Raw genomic sequence first — 20,440 nt, forward strand, 5'->3', positions numbered from 1 at the left:
ATTATTATTATTATTATTATTATTATTAAAATTTATCAACAACTTGCAACCAAACAGACAGACACTAAAACCAAGAGGAAAGAGAAATATATTAAAAACATCCTACCCCCTTCTAATGCTGATGCCAGGCAAGTCTCCATGGGGAGAGCATTCCACAGACAGGAAGCCACTGCAGAAAAGGCCCTGTTTTTGTGTTACCGCCCTCTGGACCTCTCACAGAAGCGGCACATCAAAAAGGGCTTCCAGTGATGGTTGCAGGGTCCCATTTGGCTGACGACATGGGATGAAGTGGGTTCCAAATCATGGAAGTTTACGCCACAGCCAATTTTTTAGGCTTTAAGGGAAGGATGGGGAAACTTTAGCCCTTCTGTTGTTAAGACTCCAACTCCCGACGGCCACCAAGTTAGACTGGGAGAGAAACCCGTGTCAAAAACCCAGGAGAGCTTCTGTCAGTCAATGTAGAAAGCACTGAACTAGATGGACCAGCAGACCAGCTTAGAATCACAGAATTGTAGAGTTGGAAAGGACCTTGAGGATTGACTAGTCCAACTCCCTGCAATGCAGGAATATGCAGTTGTCCCATAGGGGGATTGAACCCGCAGCCTTGGCATTACCAGCACTGTGCTCTAACCGACTGAGCTATCTAGGCTGGTATACGGCACCTTCCTATGCGCCAACCAATGTGTTCAAAGCAGAGAGACTTCGACCAACTTACATGCCGTGCCTCAGCACATGCCGTTCCCACTCTGAGCCCTCTGCAAACGTCCGGCCACAAAATTCACAGGGGAAACGTTTTTCTGGTGGTCCATTCTCTGAGAACCTCATGGACCCTGGAAGAAAACAATACATATGTTAGGCTCATGTAAGAGTCCTCCCATTTCTCTTAAGGAAGCAGAAAACGAAGTTTCTCTTGAAGCCCAAGAGAATGTAAACAAGACCTCTTAAAAAAGGAATCTGAGATGAGAATGCCAGTATCCTAGACTAAGGCATGTGCAAATTTGGATTGAGTAAGGAAGATGGACACTCAACAGTGCTCATTTAGGCATATATGAAGTGGCCAAACCAAGATATAATAACATTTGACTAAAAGATTTTGCTTCATGTGCAAACTTTCAGATTTATTCCCCCTCCCCACATCCAATGTAACTGATTAGTTATTCATCTCTTATTTTCACCTTCATTGTAAATTACCTTTCTCTTTAACACCCTTTAAAACAATTATAGGTGCAAGGGCAAGATGTCAATTCCAGAGCTGAACTGCTGTAACTGTTACATTCTTGTCCCCAAGAAGCCCTTTGGTTATGTAAGGAGACTAAAGATCTCTTAACACAGAATTCTCAGCACTCAGAGAATGGCGTTGGACGTAACAGTGATGTGAAGAGTACAGGAAATGCGAGTGTTCAGCACCCCTTGTTCCTTTGCCTCGCTGTCTTGTACAGAACAGATCATCTTCCACCAGAAAGCTAATGCAGAGCTGAGAAAAAACTATTTCACCTCAAACGGAGATCCAGAGAACATGAGATACAGGCATTTCCCAAAAAAATCTCTTCACGCTGTTATAATGTCTGAAGCAGCTCTCACAAAAGTTTTGGTTTTGCCATAGGTTCTTTGGGGTTAGAATTAGTAAAAAGTGTAGTCTTAGAACTGGGTTTAACCTTCTCTTCCCCACCCACCAAAGGCGTCTTGTGAAAATATAGGCAACAGGCAATCTGAAAAGAAGGAGCAGCTTGCCAGCATTAGCTGCCTTGCTCAGCGGACGTTTACAATGCACTCCAGGCTCACTGAAACAAATGTACATTTTGCCACCGGTTCCAATCAGACATGGACTGCAGCCATTCCTCCTATACAAAGGACGCCCCTTGTACAGGGTAAGAACCAACAAAGTGTTTTATTTAGTCTGGGTATGCCCTGCCAATCACAACTGGAGGCCTGATCCAGGCAAAGTTTGAACACTCCAAGTCTCGTTGATTTTCCGCTGGAAAGAACAAATAATGTGCTCAGATCAATGCGACTGAGAAACGCTTAAGCTCTGGCTGGATCATGCCCCGCCAAATAAAATTGAGAACTCCTGACACCTTGAAGGCACAGTAGACATTCCACACGGCTGAGACGCAGGCCCCCTGTGTGAACAAGAGCGGCCAGGCCACCAAACAAAAGATGAAACGTTTTCTCACAAAATTAAGATGATCGCCACACAGGCCATTAAAAATAATTGCTTGGACTATCTCGCTTGATTCTTTTCACTGAAAATGAGATGGCGCCATCTGCTCCAAGCATTAATTCTTTAGTGGGGATTATCTTGAGCAAGAAAACAACAGAATGCCAATGCCTTTGCCTTCCCGGAGTCCTCTCAAAGTACATAATGAAAGAAATGGGGATTTTGCTTCATTTACTGCTGATCTCTGCTTGCCTCATTTCCACGTTTTATTATAATGTGCACAGCTTATGAGCTAACTTAAGCTACTGAAAATCTCTCTCACACACATACACACAAGAGCCTGCCCTTATTTCTCTGGGCAGTTTCAGTGCAAAGAAGAGATATTGTCACTTTCTTCCCAAAAGCTTTTTCTCATGCATTGATTGTTAAAACCATCTATCAAGGAGTGTACATTACTTTAGTTGGGTTTTTTTTTTTCTCCTCTTGATGTTAAAAGCATCTTCCGCAGAATGCTGATCTTTATCCACATAAGTATCTCAGTTTGGTCCTCAAACAGAATAAATTTGCCACAACATGAGGAAGGAAAAGGAGGGGAACTGTCTGCAGTTTTAATGAAAATCTGGTGCTGAAAATGAATTCATTCCGAAAATGAATTCATTTACTCTAATAAGCATGTATTAGACAATCGGCATAATTTGCCTTTCTTTGCCTTACTCTCTCCCTAATCCCGAATTTGGTTGTAGTGGGGGTCAGGTGTGAAAGGGCAACTGAAAATGTTAGTGGACACAAATAGTCATGGTTACAGCCTTCAGAGGATTGGACTTCAACATTTTCCCCTCATCTGGTGGTTTAAGACTTTTCTTGTTGAAAATGTTCAGATGCAACACAACTTGCACTGTAGGCTGACATATCTGCATGGGAAGGGTAGATAGAGAGGAGCCAAGAGTTTCACTAGACTGTCTTTCTTGTGCCAACAGTGTTAGACTGATACTCCCAAGACTGCTGACCTCATTTCCTACTTCCTTCTTTCTCATCCTTAACCTTGGGAGAGGAGACCTCTCTCCTGCCGAGAACAAACAGGAGGCACAACTCTTTGTATCTCCACCTTTGTTAGATAGAACCAGGATCTTCCGTATGAAGTATGCATTTCCTTTAATAAACTTAGCTTTCTTATTTTGCAAACTCAAGAGTCTCGATGTAATTATATCCAGTGTAAAGTGTGCTTCTCCAACAGTGTTTCAGTGGTCAGCTGAACTTCCAAGCTATGTTTTATTAACTCCAAACACCAACAGTTTGGATGCCTCTTGGGTCCCTCAAAGACTTCTGACAGGCCTTCTGCTGTCACCCTGGTCCAGCAACCCCACTGACTCTTAGCTGCACAGCTCTTTCAAAGGCTGCCACTTGTGGCAAACACGCTCTTCCCAATACAACTTTTTAGCGCCAGCCAGTGATTTTAGCTCTGGGCTTCTCATAGGCCTTCCAAACCATTAAGCCTCAATGTCCTCTGCCTGGCTCCAGCTTCCAGTTCTTCCTTCTTCTGCCCTCTTCTTCAACATACTCTCTGACACAGTAAAGCTCTACTTGACACACGACTGATGGAATCTCCTCTGACTTCTGGAGTTTGAGACCAGCCTTTTATTTCCAAACAGGGTCTCTCTCCAGCCAGTCACTTCAAATGTTGGCGGAATCCCCACTACCCATTCCTCAGGCCATGTTGACTCTTGTCCAAAGGGATGAGGCAAATGCCCATGGATTCACCGCTAGAACTCACCAGTTTTCATTACATTGTGTCTGTATATATATTACAGATGCTTCACTGCTAGAACTACATTTTGACAGAATGCAACTGCCATTTAAACAGCCCAGCCACCTTTGTCCCAATTCTCATACCCAGCCCAGTTGTCGCAAACAGATAATCATTTTTGCAGTAACACCGAGGCAAGAAAAATTATGGATGCCTGGCTGTGCTGGTGCTTAGATAGTTGGTGCTGGCACTGCAGTACAAATATACAATTATATATTGTATACAACTTTCTGGTTGTGCATTAGCCATGATCTAGCCATCTTCATATTAGTTGAAAATCTGAATTAGGTGAAGAGATTATGAACCTAAACTATAATAAAGGTGAATGATCGACTATTCATTTCATATGGACATTGCAAAAAAACACCCCCAAACCACTCAACAACTATTATGGACTTTTTGCTTGTGCACCAGTTGTTTCTCCATTATCTGGCAGCTGATTGAATATTTCCTGGAGACAAGGAGTGGCCATTCTAAAGCATCCCAGAAATTCAGTGAGCTAGACAATGGCCTGGTTCACATATAACACTAAGCCATGGCTTGCTTAACCTGTGGTTTAAGAAACAAGGTAAAGCTGAGTTGTTCCGTGGGTAATCAAATAACCTATGACTTGGTTCTCCAAAGCTTTGTTTTTCCCCCAGAGTGCCTTCTGCCTTTGTAACTTAGGGTGCTCCTGGAGCGTAGTGGCCAAACAAATCACGGTTAAAGAAGGGCATGCACGTCAAGTCAACATTACAACAAACCAAGGTTCACAGGCCATCCACAAGTCATGCCTTCAGACCATGGTTTGCTAGATGTGAACAAACCATAGTTAAGCCTTTGGGCACAGTTTGCACATAACCCAAAGTAATGATCCAATAAACCAAAGCTTATGCTTAGTGTTATATGTGAACCAGACCAATCTCTCTCTCCCTCTCCCTCCTTTAGCATTGGTGTGTCTTGGTTCATGGGGGGAAATGCAGGTGAGATAAAAAATGTTGCTTTTTGAGGGTAGCCAGTCCCAGCAATGTGTTTGGTAACAGAGACAAGACAATTATACTAACCTCTTGCTTCACTCTTGGGGCTCATCTCCTCTTCCTTCTCTTCCTCATCGCTGCTGGAACTCTCCTCTTTTTCCTTCATTTGTTCCAACTGATCTAAGTTAACCCGTCCAACCAGCTCAAAATTGCGACTCACCTTTGGGGGAAGAAAACAATGTCGCGTAATCTCATCTATTACGATTTCCCGGTCTACACACTGTGCATGCCTCAGATTTCCCCATATACCAACATTCTTTCGCACAACAGGGGCTCTCAAAATATTCTGACAATAAATAATTCTCACATGAGCAAAGCAATGGTTCGAGACATAACAAAGAGAGAAGGCTTTTTGCTGTCAGGGCTCACTTTGGTCTCTGTCTTTGGAGATGGTGGCAAGCCCACAAGCACCCAAAAGAATATAAGGGCTGGAAGGGGCACTACCAAAAGCCACGTAAGGAGAAGAGGTAGAAGGAGGAACCCATTGATTTGAGTTCTATAGGGCAGAGCAAGAATGGGGCATGTCACTTGGCATTCCTTCTCCAGCAGGGAAGAAGGGCTCAATGACAGGCTTACATCTTCCCAGAAGGGATTTTTAAAATGCATCTATACTGCACATGATGAAGAGGTTTCCTGGGTACTGACTCCTATTGATGACTCCCATCCTGATATGACTGTAGCCTAGCATCGTGTCGGTGGCTAGCTGCTCCCGCACTCATAAAGGGTGAGATTTTGTAAGTTTTGGATTCTTTACACCTGTGGGATAATGCTAGCTCTCAAAAAAGGGCTGGAAGGCAACAGGAGTTAGGAGAAAGAGAAGCAAGGGAGGGAATCCTTAAGCATGGCTAGCCATCCGAAAAGGATCAATTGGTGGAGGATGGGAGAAGGGGGTAGGTAAAAGTAAAGGAACCTTGGATGGTTAAGCCCAGTCAAAGGCGACTATGGGGTATGGTACTCATCTCTGCTTTCAGGCTGAGGGAGCCGGCGTTTCTCCGCAGTTTTTCGGGTCATGTGGCCAGTATGACTAAACCGCTTCTGGCACAACGGGACACCATGACGAGTGATGGAGTGCATGGAAATGCTGTTTCCTTTCCCGCCAGAGCGGTACCTATTTATCTACTCGTGCTGGTATGCTTTTGAACTGCTAGGTTGCCAGGAGCTGGGACAGAGCAACGGGAGCTCACCCCATCGTGGGGATTCGAACCGCCGACCTTCCAATCGGCAAGCCCAAGAGGCTCAGTTTAGACCACTGTGCCACCTGCTCCCTGTCAATCGGTGGAGGGTGGAAGAAGAGGGAAAGCACAACTCCTTGCGACTCCCCAAAATTTTTAAATGAGCAGTATGCATGCTGTTAATTTGATACTGTATCATCACAGCAGAGCCACACATGAATAAGGTACATATTCAGCCAATTGCAAAATAGCTTCTGCATCAATTCATGTCTGTATTTTCACATTAATAACTGCTGTATTGTCAGTGGAAACGCTTTGACACAGACACGCAAGCTATATGTTTGCTCTCCAGCCAAATTGTTATGAATCCTTTGGGTTAGGTGCGTGCTGAGAGAACGCTATTAAAATAAGCTTGAGCTAGGGTGGTGAAAATGTAATGCCGTCCACAACAACGCGTGCATTATTGAAGGTGCTGCGTGTCCACAAACCGGAATGGAAAACTGGAGGAGGAGGGGAATAGAAGAGAATGGCTGGAACCCTGAATGAGAGTATATTGCTACAGGTTCCACTTGCAGTGGCCGACAACTACAGACAGATTTGTCTTATCAAGAAGCTAGCGGTCAGCACTGTTTCCTACAGCAGTGAAGTGCACAACTGTGTTGCGGAAACATTTCTTTAAGAAGGTGTTGGACCACCTGTCGCTGTGCCTGCTGCATAGCATGTTCACCCATGGGCGCAGATGGCGCCCAAAAACTCACCTTATGCTCATCTCGAAGGTGAACATCCAGTTCGTCCGTGTGCTTGGTCTCATAGTAGCAGAGTTGGCATTTGTAAGGTCTCAGCTCATTGTGCTTCTCTATGTGCTGCTGTAGGCTTTCGTCGCTGGAGCACGTGAAGGTACACTTGTCACAGCGGAAAACGATTCCCTGCAAATATTTGGACAGCTTGGAACGGCACACTTCTATGGGAACCACTCGCTCTTCTAGTGGGGTGAAAAGAAATGGTAGAAGTTCTATTACTAAGTTTTCTCTGGTTCCCTGAAGGAAACTCACATACAGCCCCTTCATCGCCATTCTGCTATTTCCCCAAAATTTAATTTCAAACCCCTCAATTTGTTTCTCTGGCGCTTTCGATATGGACGTTACTTCTGCAAATGAATCAGAATCAGAAGAATCTTTATTTGCACCAGTCACTGGCCATAGCAATAAAATAAAATAAAAGGTAGATAGAGGTAAAAACTTAAACTATACAAAATACATTTTGGAGCTATTCATCAATAGTTCTCATTTCATTTTCATCATGAACCATGTCAAACAGGGACACTGTTCTTATCTGCAAGTGTACTTAAGTTATTTAACTTTAACTTGTTCCTGAGACTTACAGCTGATAGAACTGTGAATATCACATTAAAATAACACCAACAGTCCCCTCCCCACCCCCCCAAGCTTAACCTTAATCACCAAAAGCCAGTTTGGTTTGTTTGTTTTTTATTCCACAATGTTTATATACCACTTGACTATAATAAAAGCTGAAAGCAGTTCTAAAATATGTAAAAAAAACAACAACAACCTAAAACAATCAGTAAGAAACAGAAAAAAACTATTTAAAACATTCAAAAAAACAACTAAACTAAACTAAAAAGTTTGGCAAGTTTGTGGAGGTTGGATGTGGTTCCATAATTTGGGGGGGGGGGGGAGAGAAAAAAGGATTAACTGGTAAACGTAGCTTGACTTGAAAGTTGTTATAGAAGAATACTGAGGGCTCCCTGGACTTGAAAGCTGACATTCTCCAACACAGGAATTTTCAAGGGCGACTCTAGCATGAAATAGTTGAACGAACTAGTAATGAAATTTCATTCTATTCATTTGGGTTTGAATAGAGAGAATGGCTTTCTGTCCCGCTTACACATACCAATTCACTTAACCACCAGTTTCTGCTGTTGTGAACAATCTCTGGGCTTATTTTGAATAAATTTAAAGTCTAATTCAATTGTCACAGGCTGTAAACATTTTTTTTCATTTTGTTGCTATTTGACCCCACTGTACTGTACGTCCCCCCCTTTTCTGGGGGCAGCTAGGCATTCTTTTAAAAAATTACTTAAAAATGTGAAGTCACCACTCCCAGAATGCCTTGCTCTGAGGAAGCACCTCCATGTAGAGGAAAAGTGACAGGCATGGAGAACGAGGTAAACTGAGACCTCCCTGAGGGGCATCAATTTGCCACCCTCTTCCTCTGAGGAAATTGTCTCATTTTGCCTAACTGGTGGGCTGGCCCTGGCTACATTGAAGTCTAAAAACTTTATTTTGGAACAAGATTTTGCGGTCTAGAGCCCACATAATCAGTCGCATTAATCTGCAGCAGATCGTAGAGTTGGAAGGGACCCTGAGGATCATCTAGTCCAACCCCCTGCAATGCAGGAATACGCAGTTGTCCCATACGGGGATCAAACCTGCAACCTTGGCGTTATCAGCACCATGCTCTAACCCAGCTTTTCTCAACCTGTGGGTCCCCAGATGTTGTTGAACTACAACTCCCATCACCCCTAGCTAGCAAGGCCAGAGCTCAGGGATGATGGGATTTGTAGTCCAACAACATCTGGGGACCCACAGGTTGAGAACCGCTGCCATGGGTAGGCAAACTAAGGCCCAGGGGCCAGATCTGGCCCAATCGCCTTCTCAATCCGGCCCGTGGACTGTCCGGGAATCAGCGTGTTTTTACATGAGTAGAATGGCTCCTTTTATTTAAAAGGCATCTCTGGGTTATTTGTGGGGCCTGCTTGGTGTTTTTACATGAGCAGAATGTGTGCTTTTATTTAGAATGCATCTCTGGGTTATTTGTGGGGCTTAGGAATTCATTTATTTTTTTCAAAATATAGTTCGGCCCCCCCACAAGGTCTGAGGGACAGTGGAACGGCCCCCTGCTGAAAAAGTCTGCTGTCCCCTGATGTCTAACCAACTGAGCCAAGGCCAGAATGCATGCTGGCTCAATCCTTGATTTACCCACTCCCCCCTGGGCAAAGAACTAACTCTGTGATTCAGGGCACCACAGTTATGGGCCTTGCCATGCAGCATGCGCAGAGCATGATGTGTTTTCTATGCAGGGCTAAGGAACGGCGCATGCACTTGCTCCTTCTCCACACAAATTGCAGAGCTACCTCAGTAAGAATTTGATTTGGGTAAAAAATCATACAAGTTGCCCTTCATGGACAACCACAGTTTAAACAACAGAATTCTTTAGTGATAGTTAAATATGCGGCCATCCGAAATTACAATTTCTGAATGTCTTGCCCTTGTGAATTTCACTTGTGTGGGTGGGGGAAATCAACCTAGATAAACAGGGATCCAGTAACAAAGCATGCACATCTGATCAAGGTGGAAGTTATTATACCAACCCACCCCTTTAAAAGTTGTTCTGCTCAGTGACTTAATTTTTCCTGGAATGCAAATGTAGCTGGTTCTCACAACGCCACAATTTTCCTTCTGCTGAGTAGTGTAAAACAGTAACTGCACTTAGAGAAAAAATTAAAGGCCTGGGGCATATTGTTCATGGTAAGACTGCATTCGGCACTGGGGAAAAACTGTCAGGGCATCTCTTCAAAGGCAGCGTGGGAATGCCTTAATAGAAGATAGCGGCTGCAAATTGCATTATCTGGAAAAGCTCTGGCTGGGCATAGATTTGCATTTCCACGGCTCAGAGAATAGGAGTGCCAAAAGGGTTCAGGAGGTTAGGCTGCTGGGAAACTCAAGTGCATCTGTGAGCCAGAAAAGCTATTCCTTGCTGCCAGTGTGCCCATGCAACAACCCGTTCCTGGTCTTTAAAAATCCCTCCTTAAAGCCTGACAAAGTACATAGAAAGTCCCAGCTCCCTCTGTTCCCATATAAGGTAAATTAAAACTGCACTTAGGATGGTGTTCAAGTAAGCGACAAAGCACACTCCGCGGCAGATTGATAACATCCTGAAGCCTGTAACAGTTTAAGGAAAAACACATTCCTCCTTTTTTTCTTTTTTAAAAAGCCCTATGGGGTCACGAAGAGTCGGACACGACTAAAAACAACAAATTCCTTGCACCAAACAACCCAATACTCTGGCTGTAAATTGCCTCAGTCACTTATTAGGCCGTAAAGGTAAAGGGACCCCTGACCATTAGGTCCAGTCATGGCTGACTCTGGGGTTGCGGCGCTCATCTCGCTTTATTGGCCAAGGGAGCCGGCGTACAGCTTCCGGGTCATGTGGCCAGCATGACTAAGCCGCTTCTGGTGAACCAGAGCAGCGCATGGAAATGCCGTTTACCTTCTCGCCGGATGGTACCTATTTATCTACTTGCACTTTGACGGGCTTTCGAACTGCTTGGTTTGCAGGAGCTGGGACTGAGCAACGGGAGCTCACCCTGTCACGGGGATTCGAACCACCGACCTTCTGATCAGCAAGCGCTAGGCTCTGTGGTTTAACGCACAGCGCCACCCACGTCCCTTATTAGGCCTTATCTGTGGTTTAATGAAACCTGGTGTGCATTCTACTTTTGAGTAGAACCAACTCCACTGCCGTCTATTTAAATGAAAGTTTCTCATTTCCTTTTGAGACTATAGGGTGTCTGGGTGAAGGCACAAGGGACATACATACCTACTGTGGGACCTCTACTTACCACCATAATCTGTTCCAGCGGCCCGTCCTTTAGGCGAAACTGGTCGCTGGTAGAAGCGCCGTTGTGCACATGTGCAGATGGCGGCAGCCGCCTCTGCGCATGCGCAAATGGCAGAAGCTGCTTCTGCATGTGCATGAATCGTGTCAAACCCGGTATTTACTTCCAGGTTTGCTGCGTTCGCGACATGGATCGGGCTCAAGTAGAGGTGGTTCTAAGTAGAGGTTCTACTGTATTTCCCAGACTTAAAACCGGTTAAATTATCATGTCATCTTCCTAACCCTAGCTTGCTATGGAATGGTGTCGTGTGAGGGAAGAAATGGCAGAGAGAAGTTCCAGGATTATTTTAAAAGGGAACCTGACAACTAAATGGTATGGAATCAATTTATGGTTCAATATATGTGCAACAATATCCCAGAAAATGATGAAACAGACATGAAATAAACATTGGACACTACCTCTTTTTTGCTGTTAATAGTATCTGCCTGACCTCATGAAAAGAGAGAAAGCAAAGCAAAGTTCTTTAGGAGAAAGACTGTATGACACAAAAGGTCATAGTATACTAACCCCTAAACATTAATATGGGGATATATGGCTATGACCCTGGCATAAAGACCATGTAATGCTAATGAAACATTACAGTCCATAGCACAAATGGAATCATTCACGGCATCACACAGTTGATTCCTTGAACAGCACTTTGGATACTTGACAAAAGGCGATTAAGGAGCAAGAGAGAATAAATAAATAAGCTAGACTCTCATGGCCATGTTGAAAGGCTAACTTATTTTTAATAGGGCTAAGCTGGTTATCTGAGAGGGGAGGGAGGCTTTCCTCTGGGACTCACAGGCTTCCAACTAATTTGGATTTCTCTCTTTTGGAATGATAGCTTTGGTTCACTTTATTATTATTATTATTTTAAAAAAGCACAAAATTGTGTTTTCTGCCACCTACGAAAGCCTTTCTTTTCTTCCCTTTTGAATGGACGTGAAGTCAGATAAAAGACTCTCAGCACCTGCTTTCAGCTTCCACTCAAGGGATTATGCAACCCATGTACCGTTCCTCCAAAACGGGCACGCCTGTGCGCTTCTCCCAGAGAGGCAAGTGGCTGCTTAATGAGACGGTCACCTCGGGGTGGAGAAATCAGCACAGAGGTTCAGCGGGTTAAAATGTGACCTTGCCACTTCTTTCACGAAGGCTATGAAAAACGACTTAGCAGAATATGCACTGCTAGTTCACTTTTAACAACAACAACAACAAAAAGCAGCAAAGGTGCTAATTTCATTTAACAGCTTTTGTTTTCATCCATGTTTTTTTGGGCACAGAAAAATAAATAAAAAGCAGCACTTTCCAGAAAAAGCTGAAACACCCCCCAAAAAAACAAAACGAAGAACTCAGAAAGAACCAGGAGCTCAGCTGAGCCACTTAGGCACTCCAGAAAGTATGAAACAAAATTAAACACTAGCTCTAGAAGCCTCTCTGGACATGCCTCCCCCAGCCACCAAAAAAAAAACCCTTAAAAAGTCTTGTAAAACAGATAACCGTTCCAACATGCCCTAGAGGTCAACAGGCTCTGGCAGTCTGGCACTATAACTCCCTCAGAGGTTAAGCTCAACACTAGAAGCCATTGTTAGCATTCACTGAGGTGTCTCTGTTACACGCATCTCGAATCCCGGGGAGATTTTTGCTGTTGGGTTTTTTGTTTTTGTTTTCTCGTTGGAGGGCCATCTGTGAAAGTCGTTGGCCTGCCTTTTCTGCCCAGCCAGAAAATAACCGAGTTCGAGTCTTCTTGCATACCCTGCTCGGAAGCAAAGAGAAGCAGCGACTTGCAAAGGAGTCGCCATGTGCGCGCCAGCATGAAGAGAACCCTAAACAAAAGATTTCCTCCTGGAGAGATGGCACACACAGCTCTCATTATCTCACCACCAATATCCTGCTGGGAGACGCTGCTCAGCCTGTGATCAGGCAGAATGCCACCCCAACACATGGGCATGGTTTTCGATAGCCAACAGACCATCTCTAAGCATCAAGTGTGATAACTATGGGCAGGAATCCCAGCCTGAAGAGTCCAAGCAGCTGTCTCTTCCGAGCTTATAATTCAGCAGCCAACAGAATCTGAATTTCCTCTTTAGATTTCTTAAAAGCAAAAGCAGGGGGAGGAGAGAGAAAAACCACAACAAGCTAAGTTTGGGGGGTTTTGCAGTTCTGTGCTGGAACACCAGGTGAAGCTTCATGCCCGGCACAGAAACGACATTCCAAGCAATTCCAGAGGTGGAATTGATGTATACATTAGCGATGCGCACATGTTATCATGAACATTTAATCAGAAGCGCACATGTAGTAAACAAGAAAGTTCTAAGAGCAGCAAAACAACCCCTTGCATCTTCCCTGTTCATTTTGTTTTGTTTCCTTTTAACTACCAGGATGCTGAAGACAAAACAACTGATGATGAATATCACTATCCTCTTTCCAGGGGCACTGGGCTTTCCAATGAGCAATAGGAGCCATTAGTACAGACCCATGTTGGCCACTGGTACATTCCTGTGGGATGCCTTTACCTCTGTGAAGGACGATATGGTCAATCATGTTCCGTTTATATTTGGTGTGGTACAGACAGAGAGGACAGCGGAGATCTTTGGGTCCTTCCTCAGGAACTGCTGAATGCCCAGCTTCCACGTGCATAGTAAAAGCAGATCTAGAAACACAGGGAGTAGTGGAAAGGCTCAAAACAAGGTGCTGGGAAACCACAACCATTGGGTAGTGTTGGGGTTGTTTTTTTCACCCACAGAAGCTAGAAATACCATTCTGTATTATTTCATAAAAGCAATAGTTATCAAAACTTGGCATGGCGTGCTTCCAAAAGCTAAGAAAGAATGGGTTTGTGCATTCCCAAGGCTGGTGCAGACTTGACATTGGTTGACCTCTTAAATGTGGTTTGAAGAAGGGCCACTGGATCACAAGTTACCTCTCCCTCTTTTCCTCATGTGAGTCCCATGTAATTATGGTCAACCGTTGCATCAGCACCCATGTTGACTTTGATTAAGGATTCGTTTTAAGCAGTATTTGAAGCCATGATTAAGAGGTCAACCAAGGTTACATCTGCACCAAAGCCGAACTGTAGCTACAATAATAAAAAAAAGGAGCCAACAGGCTGATCAGGTTTACTTTGGTCCCAGACGTGAAACCCAGAGAAGCGCTGGAAAGGAAACAAGGTGGAGATGCATGGCCCATGAGAAGCATTCTAGGAAGCCAAAGAAATGACTCCCAAAGCGGGAAACTACTCATGGAGCTCACAGTACCAATCCACTAATACAACTAGGGATGGTATATCCACACCCCAGTACTTGGGATAGAAGTGGAAGTAGGGTCATACTCTGAATCATGGCCCAATTCAGTTACACATTTAAACTGGGAAACTCCTCTACGAACTGCTCATCATTCCACGGGGACTGCAGCTTCAGAAGTCGAGAACTCTGGTTCCAATGCCAGAGCTTCATTGCAGAGCTTCCCCAAAAATATGGTAAAGGTAAAGGGCCGAGGGAGCCGGCATACAGCTTCCGGGTCATGTGGCCAGCATGACTAAGCCGCTTCTGGCGAACCAGAGCAGCGCACGGAAACACTGTTTTTCTTCCCGCGGGAGCGGTACCTATTTATCTACTTGCACTTTGACGTGCTTTCGAGCTGCTAGGTTGGCAGGAGCAGGGACTGAGCAACAGGAGCTCACCCCGTCGCAGGGATTCGAACCGCCAACCTTCTGATCGGCAAGTCCTAGGCTCTGTGGTTTAACCCACAGAGCCACCCGCGTCCCCCCAAAATATGGTACCAACATGCAAAATAGTTGCACAATCGCATTCTTAAATTCCGAAGGACAAACCTATACAGTGGTGCCTTGGGTAATGTTACCTCCGGCTTAAGACACCCTTGATTTGCGACTGGCGCAAAGCCGGAAGTACTGGAACGGGTTACTTCCGGGTTCGCACCGTTCACGCAGAAGCACTAAACCGTGTCTGCGCATGTGCAGAAGCGCTAAATCGCGCCACGCACAGATGCGGTGCTTTGGGTTGCAGCGTTTTTGGGTTGCGGCGGGGCCTCTGGAACGGATCCCCTCTGTAACCCAAGGTTCTGATGTACTAATGCCCTGCTTCTGCTAGTTACAAGAAGCAAAACAGTACACATGGCAACCCCATTTTCAGTTTTGTGAGAAACCTTCCATGTAGTTTCTGTGAAAACTTTTGAGTAAAATCAACTTCAGTGATTCACAGTTAGGAGAATGAAGGTTTTGCTGACTGCAGAACACTACACAGTCAATAGGAATTCACTATTGCTTCCCCTAGGCTGGTTTCTAAATTCCTCTTGCTTCAGGGCAAATGTCAACCTCTAACTAAAGGAAATAAGGGGAAAGAGGCAGTGGGAAGATTCGTGTCAGGAGAGTTTGCCTTGCACCTTCACTCAAAGCAGAAAATACAGATGGCAGTGAAGGCTACTTCCCAAGTTATTTCTGGGAAGGCAGGTGCATTCTCTGGAGTCACCAACTTGTGTTTTTAGAGTGCATCAAAATGTAATATGGCACAAATAGCCCATGCACCTGTTTTTAAGAATAGACACAAACAGGTTTTGGTACATATGAATAAACATCCACACTTCTTGCACCCCTGAATTTTCGTATTTTCTCCCTTGTGCATACAAACTTTTATGACCGGTCTCAGAAGTAATTCCATACAGAACATAGCATTGCGAATTATACTATTTAAAGTTTTCAACCTGCAATGCATTAGGACTTTAATAAATCACCATGTTGCTTGTGGTACTATAATACTACAGATTGGACTAATCTCCAGTGATAGGCAAATCCTCAACTGACAGAGGGGCTTTAGACATTTGAAAAAGGGGGGGGGGAATGAAGGAATAACAAGTGCAATGCTTTGTGTTTCCTATTTCCTACACCTCTGTTCATATATGAAACACAACTTTTCTGCTTCCCCATGTGATAATAATACTAAGCCTACAAATAGCATATTGTTTTAATTATTCAAATTAATAAATTTTCAGAACTTATTTATGTACACCACTCAAGAGAATTATTTTTTATTTGAGAGGTTTATTGAATTTTAATTTTAATGAATTTGTGAATGATTATCATGGATTTTATGGTTAATGTTCGCTGCCCTGGGCTCCTCCAGCAGAAAGGGCAGGACAGAAGAACAATTAATAAAAACAACAGAAATGCACTCTAATTCTGAAATCTGTGTTTCAAGAAAAACTGCACATTTTTGATGGAAGGAAATGTGGCTTCTGGCAGAATAAGACTGGAAACAGATGTGAAGGGACAAGAGGCAAGATACAACTTGGCCCAGCCCATTCCCCAAACTGAGGCTGCAATCCCATACTCCCTTACCTGGGAATAAGCCCCACCAAACTCAGTGAGACTAACTGCTGAGCAGACATGCAAAACATATACCTACAGTAACTCCAATGCAGATACAGGCATAAAAGTAAAGGTAAAGGGACCCCTGACCATTATGTCCAGTCGTGGCTGACTCTGCGGTTGCGGTGCTCATCTCGCTTTATTGGCCAAGGGAGCCGGCGTACAGCTTCCGGGTCATGTGGCCAGCATGACTAAGCCGCTTCTGGTAAACCAGAGCAGCGCACGGAAATGCCGTTTACCTTCCCGCCAGAGTGGTACCTATTTATCTACTTGCACTTTGACGTGCTTTCGAACTGCTAGGTTGGCAGGAGCAGGGACCAAGCAACGGGAGCTCACCCCGTTGCGGGGATTTGAACCGCTGACCTTCTGATCGGCAAGCCCTAGGCTCTGTGGTTTAACCCACAGCGCCACCCGCATCCCTATAGATTTAGGCATATTTGCCAGCTAAACAGAATGGGCCAAAATATGGCCAAATCTGTGCTGGAGTTAGGTCTTACACTGCTCCCATTTTAATTTCCTATCATGTTGGGGACAAACAGCTTACTACTTTTTAACACAACATAATTTGCAGGATTTTGCAGTGCGCAGAACACCTACAGCTGTATGCATGTCTAATCTTACACCAGCAAGATTTACCCTATGATTCAGAGTTCGTGGTTTGTCTGGGAGAGCTAAACCATGAACCCTGGGCTTGGATGACATGCTAAGCCAAACCATGGCTTAGCGCAGTGCAACACACCTGAAGAACAACTGAGGAGAGACAAAGCAACTACCCGGGAACATGCACATTCATGTGCTCACACATAAGCCACGGTTTGGCACAGCGTGACAAGTTGAACGAGGCCTATGCATTTCACCACAAAAGTCCACCGAAGTTGTAAGAAAACTCTTTTGTACAAATACTTACTTAAAGCCTGTGTAAAAGGAGCAATCTTTACACTTGAAGAGCTTCTTCCCTCCATGTTTGTCACGGTAATGACGGCGAATGCTCTGGATATAACCCGAGGAGAATTCACAAAATTCACAGTTAAGGATGGCTTCAGTTTTCTGGTCTGCTCCGGAAAGCGGGACGGGGCTAATGTTGTTATTGTTCCTTGCCAGAGCTGCCGACTGGTAGTGGTTCAATTGCTGTTGGACATCAGGGGGTTCCGAGTAGGAAGAATCTGTTGGGGGGCAAATTGAAGAGATGGGTAACGCCAACCTGTTGAATAAGCACAATGGATCTAAGAGATCTTACCTGGGATGACCAGGAGCTGGATTCCTCTTGATGGAGATGGGGGCTCTGTGCCTGAAGGGGGAGGGTGTTCAGGGACAGTCCCAAAAAGCACTACTACTGGAAGAATCTGTGGGGCCGGGGCCAGCCCCCTGGCCTAAGAATGTTCTACTGTCCTCTCTCTCCAAGCACACTCCACTGTCAAAGGCCTGAACCTCCCCTGCTCTGAACCTTTGTGTCCAGGACCTCACCTTGTCTTACATCCCTGTTGAGCCTTGCTACACTGCAGAGAGGGAGAGATCTGAGCAAAGTCACCTAAGGGTTGGGGAGTAGGGCACCATAAGGCAAAAGGTAAAGGCAAAGGACCCCTTGACGGTTAAGCCCAGTCAAAGGCGACTATGGGGTTGTGGCTCTCATCTCGCTTTCAGGCCGAGGGCACCGGCGTTTGTCCACAGACAGCTTTCCGGGTCCTGTGGCCAGCATGACTAAACCGCTTCTGGCGCAACAGGACACCGGGATGGAAACCAGAGCGCATGGAAACACCATTTCCCTTCCCGTAGCAGCGGTACCTATTTATCTACTTGCACTGGGAGCTCACCCCGTCGCGGGGATTTGAACTGCCGGCCTTCTGATTGGCAAGCCCAAGAGGCTCAGTGGTTTAGACCACAGCGCCACCAACATCCCTAGGAGGGCACCATAAACAGGTGGATAACACCCTCCTCTGCTTCCCTTTCTCATCAATGGTTTTATTTTTATCATATGGCTCTGTCAGTTTCCCAGAGGCTTATGGGGAAAGCACTATATGATTTTAGACACCTGCTGAAAACCTTTGGCAAGCCTACCCAGACATATAATTTAGACACTTATATTTGTTTTATATTGATTTCATTTGAGTTTTAATTTGGATGGTTTTTCTTTTTAAAAATTGGCTTGTGGGTTTAGCTGTGTTTTATCTACAACTTCATTTCTAGGCTGTTTGGAGACCTTTTTTGATTAGCGGGTTTATAAATCTTCTAAATAAAACAATCACAATAAAACCACTCCTTTAAATGAATAAAAGCTTTGTATCTTGCTCAATTTCAATGAAACCAAAGCGAGACAGGCAAGCATTTTGTGCTGCAAGTTTTTCCTCCCGGGCTGCCTGGTTCAACATGTGCACAAGTTGTCACCTACTCGCAGCACTGAGAAAGGACTCACATTGGGGAATGAGATTCGCATACAGTTGTACCTTGGAAGTCGAACGGAAGTCCATTCCAAAACATTCGGAAACCTCCTGCAGCCAATTGGAAGACGTTCGGGTTCCAAAGAACGTTCGCAAACCGGAACACTCACTTCCGGGTTTGCAATGTTCAGGAGCAAAAACATCTGAGTACCAAGGCATTCGGGATCCAAGGCACGACTGTATTTATTAAGCACCACAGATAGAACTTGCATGTCATGTCAACTCAGAACACTCCCCCCCCCCCCATGGATACAGTTCACACATTTGGGTGACGTTCATCAGGTTCATTGAGAGCTCAAGCATGCAAACACGAGCCCCTGAGAGCACCAGGTGTGTCTCAACCAACAATGGTTGGTCACAGCTATAAGTAAAAATTACGGCTAGGGCAACATGAAGAGAACTTTTGTTGTTATGCACAACCTAAAAGGACAGAGCTGTAGAGTCTTTGTTCAATTTCTACCTAATGAATACTAACCCCTAACTCACTGGCCACTTTCACACATAACAATAGGCCCGACTTCCTGGCTTATCACAGTGTGAATGGGCAGCACACAATTGCATGCTGTCCAATCACCCTTCTCCTGGTATGAGTGGGTTAACCAAACCAGCAAGCTTTGCCTGCCCATTACATTCAAATCAAGCCAAGATATTTTGTTGGCTTTTTGACTGTGTGGCTTGTAAGGCAGTAGCAAACAAGCCTTGGTTCAGTCATAAGAATTTCTGGTTTGTTTATCCGGCTTACACAAGGAGAGAAGCAGAGGAAGCAATTGAACACCATTCATGCTCAATCACAGTAAGTAAGAAAGTCCGCTTGTTATTAACGTGTTAACACAGCCAGTAAGTCTTTCAAACTTATTCTTGAAGTCGGGTAGAGGAGGAAAAGGTGAAGTTACAAATTGCTCCAGCATCTACTCTTATTTAAAAGGTAAAAGTACCCCTGCCCGTACGGACCAGTCGTGTCCGACTCTAGGGTTGTGTGCTCATCTCACTTAAGAGGCCGGGAGCCACCGCTGTCCGGAGACACTTCCGGGTCACGTGGCCAGCGTGACGAAGCTGCTCTGGCGAGCCAGGCACCAGCGCAGCACACGGAAACGCCGTTTACCTTCCTGCTATAAAGCGGTACCTATTTATCTACTTGCACTTAGGGGTGCTTCGAACTGCTAGGTGGGCAGGAGCTAGGACCGAACGATGGGAGCTCACCCCGCCGCGGGGTTTCGAAACCGCCGACCATGTGATCGGCAAGCCCTAGGCGCTGAGGTTTTACCCACAGCGCCACCCGCGTCCCATATTTAGCTTCTATAAATAAATTATTTAGCTTCTCTTATTTAGCTTCTATAAATAAATTACAATTGTACAATTGGAATTGCTTAAATTTGATTGTGAAATATAGTTTGGGGCGGGGCGGGGGGGGGGAAATCCCAGAGAATATGAGCCTAATAAAAACTTTCAAGTTTGAAAGATGCAATACAGTGTGGAAGTGAAGCAGATTAAATTACCACAAATCTTCCTCCTTTCTATTATAATGCATAAAGTACACCAGAACAATACATTGGACATAAATATAGCCACATCCGTTTACATACTGTCTAAAGCTGTTGATTTGAATGAACGTAAATTTTTAATGGAGAAAATAGATGGGAAAACTTAATCCACTCTGAAATTTGATCATCAGATTACTTCGTGAAAGCTGAAAACAAGTTATGGAAGGGGAGGGGAAGCTAACCTGTGTCTGAGGGTCTACGGAAAGAAGGGATATTTGAAAGATTCCAGATCTCACTAAAGGGAATGTCC

At 44.7% G+C, this 20,440-nt stretch overlaps 1 protein-coding gene across 1 annotated transcript in view; it reads right to left on the reverse strand.

Moving 5' to 3' along the window:
* Positions 1–20,440, reverse strand: part of ZNF462 (zinc finger protein 462) — a 150,064-nt gene that overhangs the window by 5,157 nt on the left and 124,467 nt on the right. The window contains exons 8-12 of the mRNA XM_080986653.1: positions 17,122–17,377; positions 13,348–13,484; positions 6,909–7,132; positions 5,006–5,138; positions 716–830 (exon numbers count right to left, since the gene is read on the reverse strand). Of these exons, the coding sequence (XP_080842779.1) occupies positions 716–830; positions 5,006–5,138; positions 6,909–7,132; positions 13,348–13,484; positions 17,122–17,377 (865 nt within the window). The remainder of the gene's footprint in view (positions 1–715; positions 831–5,005; positions 5,139–6,908; positions 7,133–13,347; positions 13,485–17,121; positions 17,378–20,440) is intronic.

This window comes from Podarcis pityusensis, assembly GCF_964106645.2.
Source record: "Podarcis pityusensis genome assembly, chromosome: 17".
In the NCBI taxonomy this organism is placed as follows: domain Eukaryota; kingdom Metazoa; phylum Chordata; class Lepidosauria; order Squamata; family Lacertidae; genus Podarcis; species Podarcis pityusensis.